We start from the raw sequence: 17,225 nt of genomic DNA, 5'->3' as shown, positions 1-17,225 counted from the left end.
TATTTGAGAGAATGATGCGGGTAAAAATAAAAGTTTAAAATGTTCTACTACGTGGTTATGGCAAACATCGTGTAGATAGAAATTTGATTCGTGTTCGAGCGTATAAGCTTACAGATTCATGGGTGGCCAGACATGACGTGCGGTGGCTGGTGATGAGGGAGTGATGAATGGCAGTGAGGGCAGAGGTACTCGTATGGCAGTAAGGGGCAGTGGGTGGCGACAGGGAGTAATGGGAGTGACGAGTGACGACGTTGGTGGTGGTAAGAGGTGCCAAGAAGGTGGTCCATGCAGATGTGGGAAGTGTGGAAGACTTGGGAAGAATGGGAAGGCTGAGGAGTACATTGTGCTAATGACCTGTGTGTAGAAACGCTTTGCTTTCTCACTACCAAGACTGTTTTCCAAGGCCACAGAGATGATTAGTCGGGTTCTCAAGATGTTTCGCTTGTTAATAATGTAGAAATCTTGTTAAATGTAACTACAATCCTAAAAGCACCCTTAGAAACCTTAAAATAGGGCCCCTTGAAAGTAGTCGCGGTGCGGGCAGAAATGTTTCAGAATATGGTCCAGTATGATAAGGTAATCAGGAAATAGGAGATGAGTATGGTCAGCGGACATTGACAGTGTGAGCGGAATGGTAGTATCATGATTGAATGAGTACCGCGTCAGGGGAGTATGTTCTAGGTAGACAAGGAATACAAGTAATTCAATTACTTGTCTGCAATGGCTTGAGTTGCACAGAAGCATTGTGTCCATATTTGTTTGCACGTCCGTCCATATGAATTGAGGTGAATGTGAGAGGAGGTTGAATTGGGACAAGGAATAAGTGATTAAATTTCTTGACGAATCTGCACATGTATAGAGATCTAGAATTTTCCACCAAACTCCCTCAGATTTTCCTCGCGGCATAACTCTACGGAGGAAGCTTGTCGTATTTCGTTAAGTCTACGGAAATTTTTTGTCATGTTTTATATAATTGTGTGGCTCTCTAAGTGCCTTATAGCTTGTAATATTACAGTTACTAATATATATATATATATATATATATATATATATATATATATATATATATATATATATATATATATATATATATATATATATATATATATATATATATATATATATATATATATATATATATATATATATATATATATATATATATATATGTGTGTGTGTGTGTGTGTGTGTGTGTGTGTGTGTGTGTTCCCTTCTCCCTTCCCTTCCCTTCCCTCACTCTTTACCGATCCAGCAAGGAGCAAGACGCGGCCGGGCTGGAGTGAGTCAAGGAAGGCTTGTAAGGGGCGGGCGTGTGCCTGTGTTGGGTGGTTGTACTGCCGCAGCAGGCGACCTGTGGCCTGGTGTACCACCGCCACGCTCACCAGTTCTCCGAGCCACCGTTCCTGTTCCGCGCCATACAGCCTCACCTGAGAAAAGAAAACTTAGAGAAGGAGCTGCTGAGTATATGTGCGTTCGAAAAGATGAGGAAAATAACTGAACAAAAGAAAATGGTGGATATGTATGGGTAAAAACATAGTAACTGCTTTGTGATCCTAGCAGTCAAGGAGCAAGGATAATTAATCAATTCCAAAAAAAATAATAATAATATCACGCCGCAATTACGAAGGCAGGTTCCTGATAGTTACAGTACATTATTTCATCAGGGATACACAAGTGCTGGGATCCACTCACTGGGACGCCCTGCAGGAATGCCGCGGCGGAGTCCCACCGGACGTCAAAGCTGAGGCGGAGGTGGGTGGCGGGCAGCGGCCGTCCCCGCAACAACCGCCGCACCCGACGCATAGCTGCCGAGGAAGCGAGCGTCGCTACAGCAAAGCTAGTGTAGCAGGTCTTATAATTCTTAAAACTGCCAGGTAAACTTATATCTGTAATATCTTTATTTGTTTTATTATTATTTCCATTGCTAGCAGGCTGTCTGTTTTGAGAGGGGACATGAAAATGTGGTATTTCAAAACACGACAGGATCAAGGATTATAGACAAAGGAAATTCTAAGCTTTGCACTGAATCTCTTCACCAGGGAGGGACGGCCTCCTTTTTATGTCTTGTAATATGTGAATGGGAAAGGACGTGCATAGAAGTTTGTGGTGATATAATAACATAATGGTTTTTCCGCTTACTTGGAGTCTTAACCAGGAATGTGACCTGCTAATGTGATACGCAATTACCTATGCAGAGTAGTGACGTAGGACAACAAAGGAATCACATGAATATCAGTCACGCCAGGTATTCTAGGCGTGGGTCAAGATAGGATAGGTTAGGTAAGTCATGTTGCATAATCTAAGGTAACCTAACACATTAATAATAGCTGCGGTTTCTGATGTTCATGTGTCCTCACCCAAAGCACACCAGAGTCTGTACAAGCAAACCTCACCCCTCCGCTCCTCCAGGACGTCGCCGAGGGCCAGCTCGTTGGTGCACAGCAAACTGTCAATCTGCACTACAGCTCGCCCCCTTGGGTCCGTGGCCGCCTTCCTCAGCTGGGACCTGACGCACAACCAGAATATTTCTTAGCAGGGAAGTATCACATATAAATGCAACACTCTCCTCCCCCTGCGTAAAACAACCGAGCAGTACAATGATCGCTGCTTCCACATCGCCGCGCCTCATGCTGGCTCCAAATGTCAGCACTGTTCTGCATATTGAAGCACCAATAGCAGTAGTTGAATCAGTAACACCAGTAATTACTAAAAAAATGAAATAAAATAAAAAAAAAAAAAAAAGATAATTAAAAATAAATAAAAATACAAAAATAATAATAATGCTAACAATAAGTAAACAAAATAATTGAAGCACTAGTAGCAGAAAAAGAAAGTGATTATGAACAACAACAACAACAACAACGAGCAGGACAGTGACCCACCTGAGCGAGGGTCTGGGGGAGGCAGGTTCGTCCCGCAGGCTTGCAAGCACCGGGTGTGTGGCAGCCGCCGCAGCCCCCCGGGGAGCCACGCCCCCTGCCGCCCACCACATCACCCAGCACCACCATGACCACCTCAACCTCATGTTCTCACGTTGGCATTGACGTTTTGATGATTGATTGAATATAAAGGCAAATATATAACAGAAAATTATTGTATAACCAGGTATTCTTTTTCTTCTTTCTCCGTTTTATTAATACCTACCTCTTGACTAGCGCTTCTCTCTCTCTCTGTTAACACTTAGCACACGGAACCGGAGAGCCCTGAAGATTAATGGATCGATGTCCCCGGCGCCGCCAGGCCATCAGATTCCTGCAGGCGGCGACAGTTGGGATGCTGAGGCGCACCGCGGGATGCTTATGGAACGGCACGAGGCATAATTACAACTTGTGTTCCCACCACTCCTTTGATGCACTGACCATTGGTGACAGACAGGCAGGAGTGAGGCAGCACAACCTCAGCTCATACGTGGCAAGTACAACACCGCAAGAGGAAAAGGAAGGCAAATACTGTGCTCATGTAGCGCTGCGCTTTTCCTTGATTGCAACTATGGGTGCGAATAATCGATCACAACCATTACTCCTAATAGCGAGCAGCAGCTTATGAGCACTGACTGCTTTTCAAACAGCATAACGCAAAGCAGGTTAATGAAGCAGCGGAATAACGCCTAGTAAAGGCCAAAATGAATCAGAAAACTGTTACAAATGAAACTTACATCCATCGTACAGGTCACTTCACAACCACCATCCTTGTATACTAAACACATAACCACAAAGCGCGCTTGGCTGTCCATCGTAAGATAAATAAAATAGGAAGCAAGTTAACGAGAGAAAAAAAAAATGCCAGACGAAACTAGATGCGGATGAAACTTACGCCCGGTCACGATGTAATTAGCATTTCCAATATCCACCCTGATATTTTAAGCATGCAGGCAGTGTGCTAGCTTGGCCTGGCGATCATAAGGGTAATGAATGAACAGCATAACGTGGGCAGTTTATTGTTCAGCAGGATGGTTCACGGACTCCTCCCACCACCCTCCTCCAGTGACCTGCAGAACGCCTCCCTCTCCTATAACCTGACGAGACACACTTGCTTTCCTCCCACAATACCAGTGTGCCAGTCTTGAGGAGGACGCACAAAAATTTCGATATACTGTAGAGGGTTTACGAAGTGTTTACACCATCCCTACACTATACTGCACCACCACCACCGCCACCACTACCGCCGCCTCCTCCTCCTCCTGTGAACCGCCTCGTGACTCATAGTTTTTCTCGTAGCACGTATCGCGACCTTCCCCCAGCGTCATGACACCACCGCCTGCAGAACAGTAGGGTGTGTATATATGTAATATTTACCGCACCTGCTCATATTTCGGGATATCACAAGTCTCCTTCCCTTTCACGCTATACAACAATAAATAGCATCTAATGAAAATATAGCAGCGTTAGCATCATGTGTTATGTATGTATACCCTATAGAGAAATAAATACATATATAAATATTATACATCTTATTGTAAAAACCATGTCTTTTATAAATCATAAAGCCACAAAAATGGAAACAGGATCTTCCATTAGCGGGCCACTTGTGCCGACGATCCCCCAGCAGGCTGCTGTACACTTAAAGTATTACTAGTATTAGTTTAGTAGTATTATTATGCCGGGCTGCTCCCTGGCGCGGGGAAGGAACAGGGCAATGGATGGACTTGGGAGGACTCTCTCTCTCTCTCATCCTATCACACATTCAACATCATAAAAAATAAATAAATAAATAAATGAATTAATAAAAAAATAAATATAATAATAATAATAATAATAATAATAATAGAATGGTTGCTCTCAACACAATCTTATGTAAGTAACTGCAACACACATCACCAGCAATCTCTCTGGAAACCCACACACAAATACATAAACTTTTATAAATCTTGTAAACATGACCCTTGCACTCTGATGATAAATGCACGGGGAAAAGGGGGAAATCTAATGCATAAAATAAGTCAATATGGTTGTTTTAGGGTTTACCGGATTTGTCACAGTGTACCATGTCCTGCTTAGTGTGGTGGTGGGTGGGTGGCGAGGCGAGATTACGCTACATGACAATCAGGTACCTACTGTCTGGATGTGACGGTCCAGCCTCAAGCAGTAATGGGATGACGACGACTACTATCATACTCAGCTAAGGTATCAAAATGGGTCCTTGTTTGTTTGTGAGGGGTGAAAGACTAAAGAAAGTCAACTTGGGGAGCTGTGAATGAATGATATGGCTGGGCACCGGGTACAAATGTGGGATTATGAACTGAAACACACAGGGTACCTACCAGACATTCCTCTGAGGGCAATAATGTACAATCCAACACCATCAAGTTCTGAACATGCCTATCCACAATTTCCCTTCAGCAGCCTTTCCTTGCCTTCATCCATCACTGGAAGGCAAGTAAAGCTGTATCTACACAAGTCATCTGCAAAAGTATCTCTGCTGCCAAAGGGATAACATTCAAGTCCCATTCTTGCCTAATACAGGTGGAATTCCAGATCCACTATGTGTCCCATTTGAGGCTATGACATCACTACGTGCTGCTGTGGATCCTGAGATAACAGATCTTGGAAGTCCTCCTGAGAATGGCCATCTATTACAATTGCACTGGCTGGGTGGGGGATGTGGATTGGGATGAAGATGTGGGGGTGACACACTCATGATAATGGTGACAATGGTTATGAACTGGGGATGGTGATCATAGCAGTTAAAATATATGTTCTCATGGGTGGTGGAGGTTTATGTACACATGATATACGCAGCAACTTTGAGGCCTTGAAATACAAACACCCAGATGAGGGGTCCAGCTCCTCATGTTCTGGGGTGGGACTCTCAGCACTTCTGACACGCTCACACAGCTCAACACCCATTCACAATTCACATTCTCATGGCAATCCATAACCTAAGTACATACAAAATCCAGAGAAGTCTTACAAATTAAGTACCCATCTACTTTGTTCAAAACCTGCTGTTTGGCAAGACAGATTACTTTAAGGGGAGGACTGGGGAGGATCAATGAAAGTCTATATAGTTAATCCTGAGAGTCTTAAGACCCAAGAGCCAGAGTCCTTTGTGTGGCTTGCAGAACTGTCAGTACCAGCAAGGAGTGCAATGAAGAGACTGATGGCCGATGACCAACGACTCTAATGACTCAGGCTTTGAAGTCTTAACATTACTGTCTTCTGTAATACCCTTTAAAAACATTAAAAAATATGCTTATGCTCAGTTAAAATACCCAAAAATCATACAATGAAATCCATACTCATCTTTATGTATGGCATACTATGAAAGTTTTGTAAGTATCCTTCATTAAAAACTCAATACAACACTAAAGCTTATTCAAATTTCTTGACACAAAGAGTTAAGAAGCACAGAAATGGAGACTGCATTCAGTGAATCAAATAGTTCATACTTAATGAATAACAACACTGTTATAATTGTCATTATTGTATGTGAAGAACAAATTAGCTGAGCATGCTTATATATTATGATAAAAGAAAACACTCAGCTCTTACCATATCTTGAAAATTTCCTTGCACTAGGGCTGCAAGAACCACTGCAACATTTACTGCTCACAAGGCCCAAACAACAATAACAACAACAACGCTGCCATTCAATGCATATCCCTCACATTCACAACGTTACATCATCCTCGGCATAACAGGCGGGACAGATGACAGAACACTGAGCTGAAACACGTATCATGGCATCCACCGAGGACCAGCATGCCACACGCCACACCAGCTGAGGGAGGCAAGGCCCACCACCCAGCAGGTACAACAAAGCCCCATGCCACGCTGCCTCACATAACAGGTCCATTCTCAAGCAGACAAGAGTCCTTAACACATGCCACTAAGTCTTATAAAACAAGTACACTACTACCTTGTATATATTGTTTTTTTTTAGTAGGACATAAAAGATTATCAACAACAATATTAACAACGGGCTTAATCAATATAGTACGTTTCTATGCTGCTACATCTGAGGGAGTGTGGAGAAACAGCTGGAGGTGGCAGATTGCACTCTGTACGACCTGACACGGTTTTCTGCAACTTTCATCCTATTCATAAGCATTGTTTCATCAACACTACAAAAAGGCTTCATCCACACAAACCCTGCTAGGATTACATATGTTACAGTCACATAAGTATCTTAAATAAAATAAATCACCATTATACATTTCTTTCAGCTTTTATCCTCATTTCCTATCTTTCAAGGAGGAAGAGTGCACTAGTTGCTGAGGTGGTGGTGCAGGCTGATGGGGGAGGGGGACTGGTGTGATGGCTGGTATGGGGAGGGTGGGGCTCAGTGTGGTCAAAGCACTAGGCCCTCTATATCAGCACATTTGTCAGTGCTTTCTCTCAACACCAATTCTGATCCTTCTCTGAACACTTTAAGTTTCAGATGACAGGTTATACAGGTCCTGGGACTTTGATAGAGAATATAGGTTTAACAAACTGGATCAAAATAAGTGTTGTTGTCACAAAGGTTTCCTTATGTACAATAAACTTTACTGTTTGGTGGCAAAGGCAGTTATATAATGAAGGATATCTCTGAGTTAACAGGTATTACAATATGAGCGACTGGGGGTGTCTACATTTGGCAAACACAACCCTCTTAACATATACAGTATTACAACACTTGCAAGAAAATAAGAAAATATTCTTCTGCAATTTGACATTTACTGCAGTTAAGACATTCATAAAATACCTCGGTTTTACATGGTCTCATCATGCCAGGTAGTGCTCCAAAGTATGAAAATACAAAACATTTCAACTCAGTAATCAAAGGTTTAAAAATACACATAAAAATGGGAAAAACAATGCATTCATGAAGTTTATAATGATTAGAATAGATGATAAAAGCCAGTAGCTCCTTTAATGTGCATGACTCACCAACCCCTCTCATAAATTTGTACCTCTAGCAGTGAAGAAAGCAATGGCAGACAACAATAATCACTGCATCCATATATATATATATATATATATATATATATATATATATATATATATATATATATATATATATATATATATATATATATATTTAAACTCACTGCTCTTTACATTAGTTGATCATAAGCTTACTCTCATTATCAACACTGCAACCTCATAACACTTACATGTATTCAGTATGCACCCTCAAAACTAGACAAAGCACATCTTTTAAAGGGAAAAATAAACTGTAGTGAACTAACTATTTAACAATTAGCACCAAAATGTAAACAAACCAGGTCCCTGTGTTGTGTGGTATCCCTGGGATCCCAGTAAACACTGGGTGAGGGGCAGTGACTGACCACATCAGGTACTGCACTCACCTTGTGGCATCACCTACACTTAGCTGAATATACCATCTTTGCCCCCAAACTTAATCTGCAGGGAGGACTGCTAGATCTGATTGTGTGATGTGTGTCATGACACTCACAATGTGCCTTCGGTAATTTAACTAAAAGGTGACCTATCTATCGAGAAGCCACATTCAATGCCACTCAGACTCCACACATCAAGGGGTGCAGATATTTCTACTGAGTGTATTCTAATGAAACCAATGTGAGCACGACTAATAATTAACGAAAAAGAAATAAAAAGAGGGGGCCACAGAAGTCTGAATTGCTCTTCTTTTCATGCACCACTAACAGCTGCACCTTCTAAAGATAGTTCAACAATTCTCACTGAAGCATTGTCACATGGGATCCAGTGTGTCTCACCAGCATACTATGTGGGGATGTCCCAAACTAAATTTCAAATTTTGCCAGCAAAGTCTAGGGCAGTTCTACAAGTTATATAAGGCTCATCATCAAGCTTACTTTTCAATTTACCATTCCAAGATAAGTCTTGAATCAGTCATTAAACACACAGATAGCAGTCTAACTTGATGGACAGAAAGGCATACATAATTTTGAAAGCATGTGCTGCAAGAGATACATCACTGACACTCTTGATCAGCAAATATTAACTGTTACTTATCACTTTTGCAATGTATGATACAATTTTCTTTTTACAGCTCATGCATTACAAAATTTATTAATTGTCAATGCTGTATCAACATCCTTCTTCAAACTTATCATTTTAATAAAACAAGTGGCATGTGCCTTCAGGAAAAAATAACAGATTGTGCAGTTCTGACACCACTCACAGGGAACGTATTAATTTTTAATAAGAAGAGCAAGTCTCAGCAACAAATCAACATATGCTCTGCCTAATGAAGAAAAAAATTTTATAGTGTTTTTTTTTTTTATGTAAATCTTTTCTCCTACAATAGGTTGTCAACTGTCTCACACTGATAACATTAGTTTTATCTATAAATTTGGCCTCATTGTTGTAAAAAATGACAGACAAAAAAAGTTTAATTCACAGCACAACTAAATTATTAATCTCTATCCCAGCAGCTTATACTGAGATTTCAGCATTCCTAAAGCTTAGCAGTCAACAAATTTTACTGTATTATAATTGCTATTACTTATTGAAAATCAACAGCATGTACTGTCAAGTACTGTTCCCCATAGCTATACTCATAAAAAAAAAAAAAAAAGGGCTGTAGTGTCTGCTGCTGTTGGCACTGAGGCCACACATTACACATTACTCATTACTACTGTAAAAGTGACAACAAGTCTGGGGATCTGGCTTGCTCTTGCAAATTTGTACTGCCACAAATGATGGTGCAAGACTTCAGTCTTACAAATTCCCATGCTGGAAGATTCAAGTGAAAGAATTATGACTGGCACTGAACAAGAGCACAAATGTATGACTCACTGTTGAGCATCTCAAGAGTTGTTGGGTGATGCAGCGGAACAATGTGAAGCAGTGGGAAATAAGCACCATCTCTGTATCCCTCCTCACTTGGGTGGATGCCAGACAAACTCAAGGTAATGGCTAGTGACAGTTACTGTCTCTTGTTACATGACATCACTCTTTGCTTCACATGCAATTTGCCTGAACCAACTGCAACATAAACTGCACTAATTTTGTATTATCATCAAAATTCAGTCTTAGATAAAGGTTTCAGTAAAAGAATATCAAAAAGGCATGCCATTTGTGTAAGAAAGCTATACTAAAATAAAAAGTAGGGTCACACAGCCTTGGTTTTCAGTAAAAATATGACTAACAAAGTGCCCAAAGTATGTTATTTCTTTTAGTATTCTGTGGAGAACTCCCTTTCATGTTGATATTGAGACCAGCTAAAGGATCCCATGTGTGTGGCACAGTGATGACAAGGATCTTGTAACAATACACTTCAATGATATATAGATGTAAATTTACATGAATTAAATATGGATTTCTAATTCTATTGAATTTTATGCCTGAAAACTAGCAATGAGAACTGAACAAAAACACATGGAAAGAAATTAAGGGTACAATATTTATGGCTTTCTACTCTTCACTTTCATCCTAAACCATATGAATGGGCATTTTTGACTCAGGACATCTACACTACTGCACAATCCCAAATTATTCAAGGGTAATTCAAGTTTACATCATTTTGTCTATTAAATGTTGGAAATAATTAACAAATAAGTAATATCATGAAAGCATTTAAATCATATCTTTACAATAGATCCTTGATTTTGATCTTTACAACTGAGATTGATTGAGGTAAAGCATGATGACCAAATAAACATAAATGTTACAAAGCATTTATATTTACTATCACAATATTGGAAAATGTTGCCAGTCTGTAGTTAACTTGTTGGGTGACCAGTCTTCTTGTTTTGATGTGCCCAACCACTCTACTCTCAGTGTATAAAATGGTTGGCTGTTCTAGCCCGACTCAGTGACCCCTGGGGCAATTACTGCTTCTGAGGCTATGCCCACCTGAGGCTGTTCTGGCTTGGAACCCCAGGCCTGTCTTGGCTCGATCTGCTCTGTGGTGATACGCACCTCATCACTGTGGGTGGAATCAGATGACTGTGTCATTAGCTCACTGTCCTCACTGTCAGAATCAAAGCTTCCATTCTCCATGGCAGCCAAAGGAGCTCTCTTTGGGGGCTCATGAATTGAGCTGATATCAAACTGCTGAATATTGCATGGTGAGACTGGAATAGCTGGCTCTGACTCCTCCATAGGGAGCCCCAGGCCTGTATCCTCCTGGTTGGTGCTGTCCACTGATGAGCTTAGCAGGGAGTCTCTGTCCCCTTCATGAACTGTGCGAGGACTGCCCGTGCTGGGTAATGGTGACACACTGCCACTGCTTCTGCCACAGTTTCCTTCGTCGAGGAATCCACTGTCAGTCAGCTCACTCAGATTTGGAGAATCACAGTCTTTGTCAATTTTTTGACATTCAGTATTACTCTTAAACACAGTCAATGATCTTTGGGACATTAATTCTGGCCTTTGGCTCTCTGGCAAACATTTTTTGAGGTTGGCACCTTCCATAACAGTATCACTGTCAGACTGACATCTAGCTTTGCCAAACTGTGCTGCACTCTCTGGAAGCTTTGTTGCCTTAAAGTCTACAGCTGGACTTGCATCCTTGTTTCCTTGCTTTTCTCCAGACTTCTCAGATGCTTCTTTTGAAACTGTTTCATCGACACTAAACCCTCTCTCAACTCTAACAGGGGAAGATATGACAATTTTTGGCCCAGGTGCAGAGCTTGTATTTGTGAAGCTTGATGCCATGCTAGACACCTGACTAGATGGCAAGCTACATGGCTCTGCAACACGTGTCACCGTGAAGCGCCCACCAATGCCAAACCTGTTGGGCCGCACACCACTCTGTTTAGGAGGCTGACTGAGGTCTCCTGCAGACAGACTCCTCCCAGACTGTGAAACATGAACTGCACTACATACTGCAGTGGGCTGGCTAGTGCTTGCTATTAAATCTGGAGAACTTTTTGAAGGTTCTGCCACTCTAAACACTTTGAAACGGTTGTTCCTGAGTGGACTTGGGACTGGACTGGGGCAGGGGCTTGGACAGGGACTTGGACAGGGACTTGGAGCTGGGCTTACATATCTCTGCTTCTCTTCCTCACGAGTAACAACTTCTGTGGTGCGAATCTCTTGGGATGATACTACAGTTGTCTCACAAGTAAGAGAAATCTTTCTGATGACACCTCCTTCTGCATCCCACTCTTTGTTAGGCTTGGAAGAAGCACCTTCTGGAGTTTCATTCTTCATTTGACTCGCAGCTTTCAGGTGACTTTGGGTAAGATTACGCTGGCAGATTTCTTTAATTTCTTTCTGGAGGGAGAGATGCTGTTCAGACAGCTCTGCTGATGGCTCACTTCTGGGATCAGAATCTATGTCCATCTGAATAACAGTGGAATTGAGGCGGAGGGAATGGGCCAGAGCAAGAAGACCAGCCACACGGATGGGATTATCTCGCAGGTCAACATGCTGTATCACCCTGTTGTCAACAGTGTACTCAGCCAGGGCCACTGCACCCTCGTCAGCTATTCTGGCTGATTGTAAGCCAAGACGAAGTAGAGCGTGGTTCCTCAGGAGTGATTCTTTTAGCTGCAAAATCCCCTCGCTGGTCAGATTGTTACGTCCAAGGTTGAGGGTTTCCAGAGCCCTGGTGGTGGCTAACATGTTGGCCAGATGTGGGGCAGACTGCGGAGTGAGGTGGTTGTTCCACAGCACCAGGGAACGCAGGCCTCGACATCGTGTCTTTTCCCCATTCTCTTCCCCTTGCTGTTGCTGTTGCTGGTGCTTCTGCTGCTCTGCAATGCCCTCACAAACATGGCTGCACCCAGCATCCTGTACATTATTGTTGCGAAGATCCAGCAGAAGGAGTGTGCTGTTGGCTCGCACCAAGTTGCTAAGCTGTATGCAGTCATTGACTCCAAGCCTGTTGTCTGCCAGGTAGAGCTCTGTTAATGACTCATTTTGCCTAAGTGCAGCTGTTAGTATGATGAGTGGGCGACCTGTCAAGTTGCAGCTCTCTAAATGCAGTGTGTGGAGACGGGACCCAAGCCTTAGTGCCCTGCCCAGTATTGGCATGTTGGTCTCATTGAGGTTGGTGCTGCGGGCATCCAAATACTCAACAGAGGGGGTTCTCTTCAACATCCTGGAGCATGCCTGCCAGCCCCGGAAACCAATTTTGTCATTGCATGAAATGTTCAACTGGGTAGCAGAGTCATAAAACTCAATCATGTCAAAGAGGGGAATTGCAGTGTCATCATCTAAATAACATCCTTCCAAATCTAATATTTTGAACTGAACTCTTCGGAAGATTTCCTCCAAGCCTTCACATTGGCTGCTGTCCAACCGCTGGGAACGCAGGCTGAGGCACTCCACCCGGCCCCCTAACACCAGGGGCAGGGCCTTGATCTGCTGCAGCACCCCTGGCAGTGGCTGTGTGCGGTGTCGGTCACAAGATGCCCGATATGCTGCTGCTATCTCCTCCACTGTTGTGCCGCCCATTTGTTGCCATGGATTGACTGGCTCCAAGTAGCTGGATATGAGGTGGGTCTCATCCTCAGGGAAGGAAACCCTCCGGCCCCGGCATACCTGAGACCTAAGGGCTTTTCTGGCAGTGGTGGAGGCAGAGGGAACAGGTGTGGAGGGCGCAGAGAGTGGCTGTGCCTTTTCAGTGTGTTCATTGCTGGAATGACACAAATGACTGCTACCTTCTTCTTTATCACACTCACATTCCTCAGTCAGTCTTGACTGCACAGAAAATACTCTGTTCACTTCAAATCTGTTTCCCTTTCTTGTTCTCTCTGTATTCTTACAGTCCACCTTCTCTTTTAGGAAGTCTTCAGTCACTTCTATGGCTATATTTTTACTAAGTTCATCATGCAAACTAATGGGAATAAATACTTCATCTTTTTCTAAACTACTATCAGGCCCAGTATCCATGGCTATTTCACAAGACACTGCCTCGCCATGGTGCATGGATTGGGCATCTCTTCCACTATCACAATCTGATCTATCAGGCTCATCTCTAAGAGGATCTGTGACTACCTTAACATAATGTGCCTCAGAATCAAAAACAGGCAAGTCATCCTTTTCAAGGTGACTTGTAACATTTGAACACTTTTGTACAACTATATCCTCAACATTACAAACTTGTTCAGATGCTTCTGACTCATTTTTCATCAGCATTACATTGCCCTCAGGATTTCCATTATCAACACTAGTGGTATCCTGATCAGTAGCACCTAAACAAAACTGTGTGGAGCTGTGAAGTACCTGGCTCACATCACTTTTAACCTCAGATACAGCTGAGGGTAATTCACTTTGTACATCTTTAAATGCAGTCTCAGTGCTAACTCTTCCTAGTTCACAAGAAATATCAAACTGTACACAGCCTTCTAGGTTCTCTGTTTTACTGAACTTATTCTCCTTACTATCACAATCATTTTTTCCTAAGCCACTTTCACCTTTGTCCACAGATTGATACTTGTCATGCAAATAAATTTTACTTCCTGTAGCCTCAGGTACTGTGGCTTCTAGAGAAGTTTTCTCTGCCTCTGGGCTCTGTGTCACCTCTGCTTGCTTGCTCTGAGGACCCTCCTGGGACCCTTCTTGGGGTGACACTGAAGCATCATCATGCACACATACAGGGGCATTGCCAAGGGACTCAGTTCTGTTAGTGTCACTCATAATGCTGCAAGGTTGGCATAAGGTCGTTGTAGTGCAAGACTCTGCAATGTTCTAGCTGGTCACAATTCTCTGTCAAGTGGCTGTGCCTTCTTATCTTGTTTATGCAAATGGACAGATGTTCATACTGAAGAGGGAACTGTGGGGTATACAAGCAATGAGGTGGAATCTCAAGCCCTGACATGTGACGTTTCCAAGGTGCAATTAATTTCCTAAAGCCTGATGCACGTCTGGTTGTCATGACAAACTTGACAAGTCCCTTCACACAACAACACACACCACTTGTCCACCTACCATGTGCTACCCTAAGCATGGGAAGAGAGATACTAGTCACTTACCCCCTATATGCTGCTTAGTACCCACACTTCTAATTAACACCCGTAACAAACCCACCAGATCTTGACATCCACTACTTGGGTAGCTGCAACTTTTTCAGGCTTTCCATAGCAGAGTTGTGTTGATCAAGGTTAACAGTTCTGCAATCCCGGACAATCTGGGGGAGGAAGAGAGTTGCGATAAAATCATTCCATACTGTACACTCCCCTCTCTTGCCAAATGTAAATATACACATTTTTGAAGTTTTCTTGATGAAATAAAGGATATTAGTTAACTGTAATGAAAGTTTTAGCATTAAAGAAGATCTATTAGAAATTATTTCTGACACATGTTAATAGCTTTAATCTAAGAAAAAAAAGATAACAACAACAACAACAACAACAACAACAATGATGATAATAATAACAATAATAATAATAATAATAATAATAATAATAATAATAATAATAATAATAATAATAATAATAATAGATAAATCAAATAAAAATAACCATATACATTGAGTCATCACTATTCAAGTATAAGTGTCTACCTGCTGCAAGGAAAGGAGTTACTTTAATTCATACAAATCTGCTTCACCACCATGAAAGGGAAATGTATAAAATTTCTGCAAGTTTACTGCCTGGAAAGAAGACATCAAATAATTGCAGAAAATAATCTAAAGTGTAAATAGCAATAAATTTTAAAATGTTTGTAGCACTTCATCTATTTTCACATACTGGTTGGTTTCCTTAGTTCATTTTACCCATGGAAATCCTATGCCCAATCCATACACATTCCTCCTGTGTTCAGCCCACATCAGCACCTTCCAGTGATGCCCTGAATGTGCACAAGATCAAAGCAGCTGGGGCACTGCAGTACTCACCGTGGCCATCACACATGGGTGGTCATGAAGAATACAAAGTTCCCCAAAAACAGTTACGAGGGAACCTTCAAGATGTTCGAAGTCCTGCACAGACTCAACGTCTACCTGAAAGATACAGAGTGGATGCTTTCTCAAAACATGTCCTGGTGTAAGATATATCTAAATCAGTCCAAAAGTACTGACAAGAATACACAAAGAAAAATTAAAGTTGCATAAAAGTGGAAGGAAGCAAGAAAAGTGAGGACTTCAGAAGAGGATCATCACACCAGAAAGAAACCTTATTAAAGCCTCATGGCTACTGGAATGACCTTGGATGTTAGTGAGTGACAAAGACTGTGTGGGAGACAAAAGGTGTCAGTTAATTCCACACAATACAGAATGTTATTGTGACCAATCATGTAGACCAATTCACTGGGCGATGTTCACTTTCCTGTAACCAATTATTTCTGCTTTTGGGCGTCTATTCTCATACATACATAATACAGATAGCTAAACATGTATTTGCTTACAAGTCACACTGCTTTTGTCAAAATGATGACTGTTGGCCTAGACAGTCCTAGACCATTCTCCCTTCCCTTCCTTGTTATTGGGTCAAGCATAATAATGAACGTCTTAAAAATCCATCAATAGAAAAAAATAAATAAATATAAAAAAATAAATAAAAAATAAGACCATTCTTGAGTGCTCAGCTGCTCCTGGCAAGGATGTAATGCTCTTCTTCATGGCTGGTGCTTGAATACTCAATGAACAAGACAAATCCAGAGGAATCTGATGACCACACAATCTAGCAAAATCATAGCAAAGTTTTGCCACATTACACAACAGAACACACATTTGTTTTATGTCTCACCAAAGTGTGATGCACTGTTACCCACATCCGAACACACACACACAACAACCACGCACATGAATGACAGGTTCACGCTATCCCTTCCATGTGTCAGCTTCCAACACCTTCCATGGCAGAGATATTTTGTGCACACTACATGAAAAGTGTTACACAAGCAGCAACACAGTTCTAGCCACACACAGGCAATAGGTGGAGGTAAGAAGTGGCAGGTTAAGTAGAGAGTTTCATGGACCCAAAGTTTAATATTTTTATTGCACATAATAAACTTTCACATTAAGTTATGAGATTAATAGTGATAAATATTCTCTGTGCAGCTTCCACTAAGCCCCTTAAGACCATACAAACATGAAACTGAAATAGACCACATGACCTCAACACCTGTCCCTTGCTGTACAAAATGCCAAACCAAAGATGTATGTGTTATTTCTTCTACCATTTCCTGTACAAAGTTTCAATATGTTTGTATAATTAACAAAGTAATTAAAATAATTTAACAAACCACTGGTGTCATTAAAAAAAGGATTGGGATTTTAATAAGTCATAGATACTGACACTCGTAAATATTTACAATGATTAAGCACTCCGTTCTTATAAAATCATGTATGCACATAGTCATGCGAGATATTAGTACTAAAATACTTCTTATTGATATCTG

At 41.6% G+C, this 17,225-nt stretch overlaps 2 protein-coding genes across 10 annotated transcripts in view; both read right to left on the bottom strand.

Moving 5' to 3' along the window:
• LOC135115737 (protein O-linked-mannose beta-1,2-N-acetylglucosaminyltransferase 1-like) overlaps positions 1-1,874 on the bottom strand; it is an 18,286-nt gene extending 16,412 nt beyond the window's left edge. The window contains exons 1-2 of the mRNA XM_064032690.1: positions 1,693-1,874; positions 1,245-1,427 (exon numbers count right to left, since the gene is read on the bottom strand). Coding sequence (XP_063888760.1) covers positions 1,245-1,427; positions 1,693-1,803 — 294 coding nt within the window. The 5' untranslated portion in view covers positions 1,804-1,874. The remainder of the gene's footprint in view (positions 1-1,244; positions 1,428-1,692) is intronic.
• A 2,047-nt stretch (positions 1,875-3,921) lies between these two features.
• LOC135115734 (protein phosphatase 1 regulatory subunit 37-like) overlaps positions 3,922-17,225 on the bottom strand; it is a 22,850-nt gene continuing 9,546 nt past the window's right edge. For all 9 annotated transcript variants that reach the window (XM_064032686.1, XM_064032680.1, XM_064032685.1 and 6 more), the window contains exons 2-3: positions 15,721-15,825; positions 3,922-15,012 (exon numbers count right to left, since the gene is read on the bottom strand). In XM_064032686.1, coding sequence (XP_063888756.1) covers positions 10,734-14,522 — 3,789 coding nt within the window. In that variant the 5' untranslated portion in view covers positions 14,523-15,012; positions 15,721-15,825 and the 3' untranslated portion in view covers positions 3,922-10,733. The remainder of the gene's footprint in view (positions 15,013-15,720; positions 15,826-17,225) is intronic.

Source organism: Scylla paramamosain, chromosome 29 (genome assembly GCF_035594125.1).
Source record: "Scylla paramamosain isolate STU-SP2022 chromosome 29, ASM3559412v1, whole genome shotgun sequence".
Classification (NCBI taxonomy): domain Eukaryota; kingdom Metazoa; phylum Arthropoda; class Malacostraca; order Decapoda; family Portunidae; genus Scylla; species Scylla paramamosain.
This window is presented reverse-complemented; position numbering and strand designations above follow the sequence as displayed.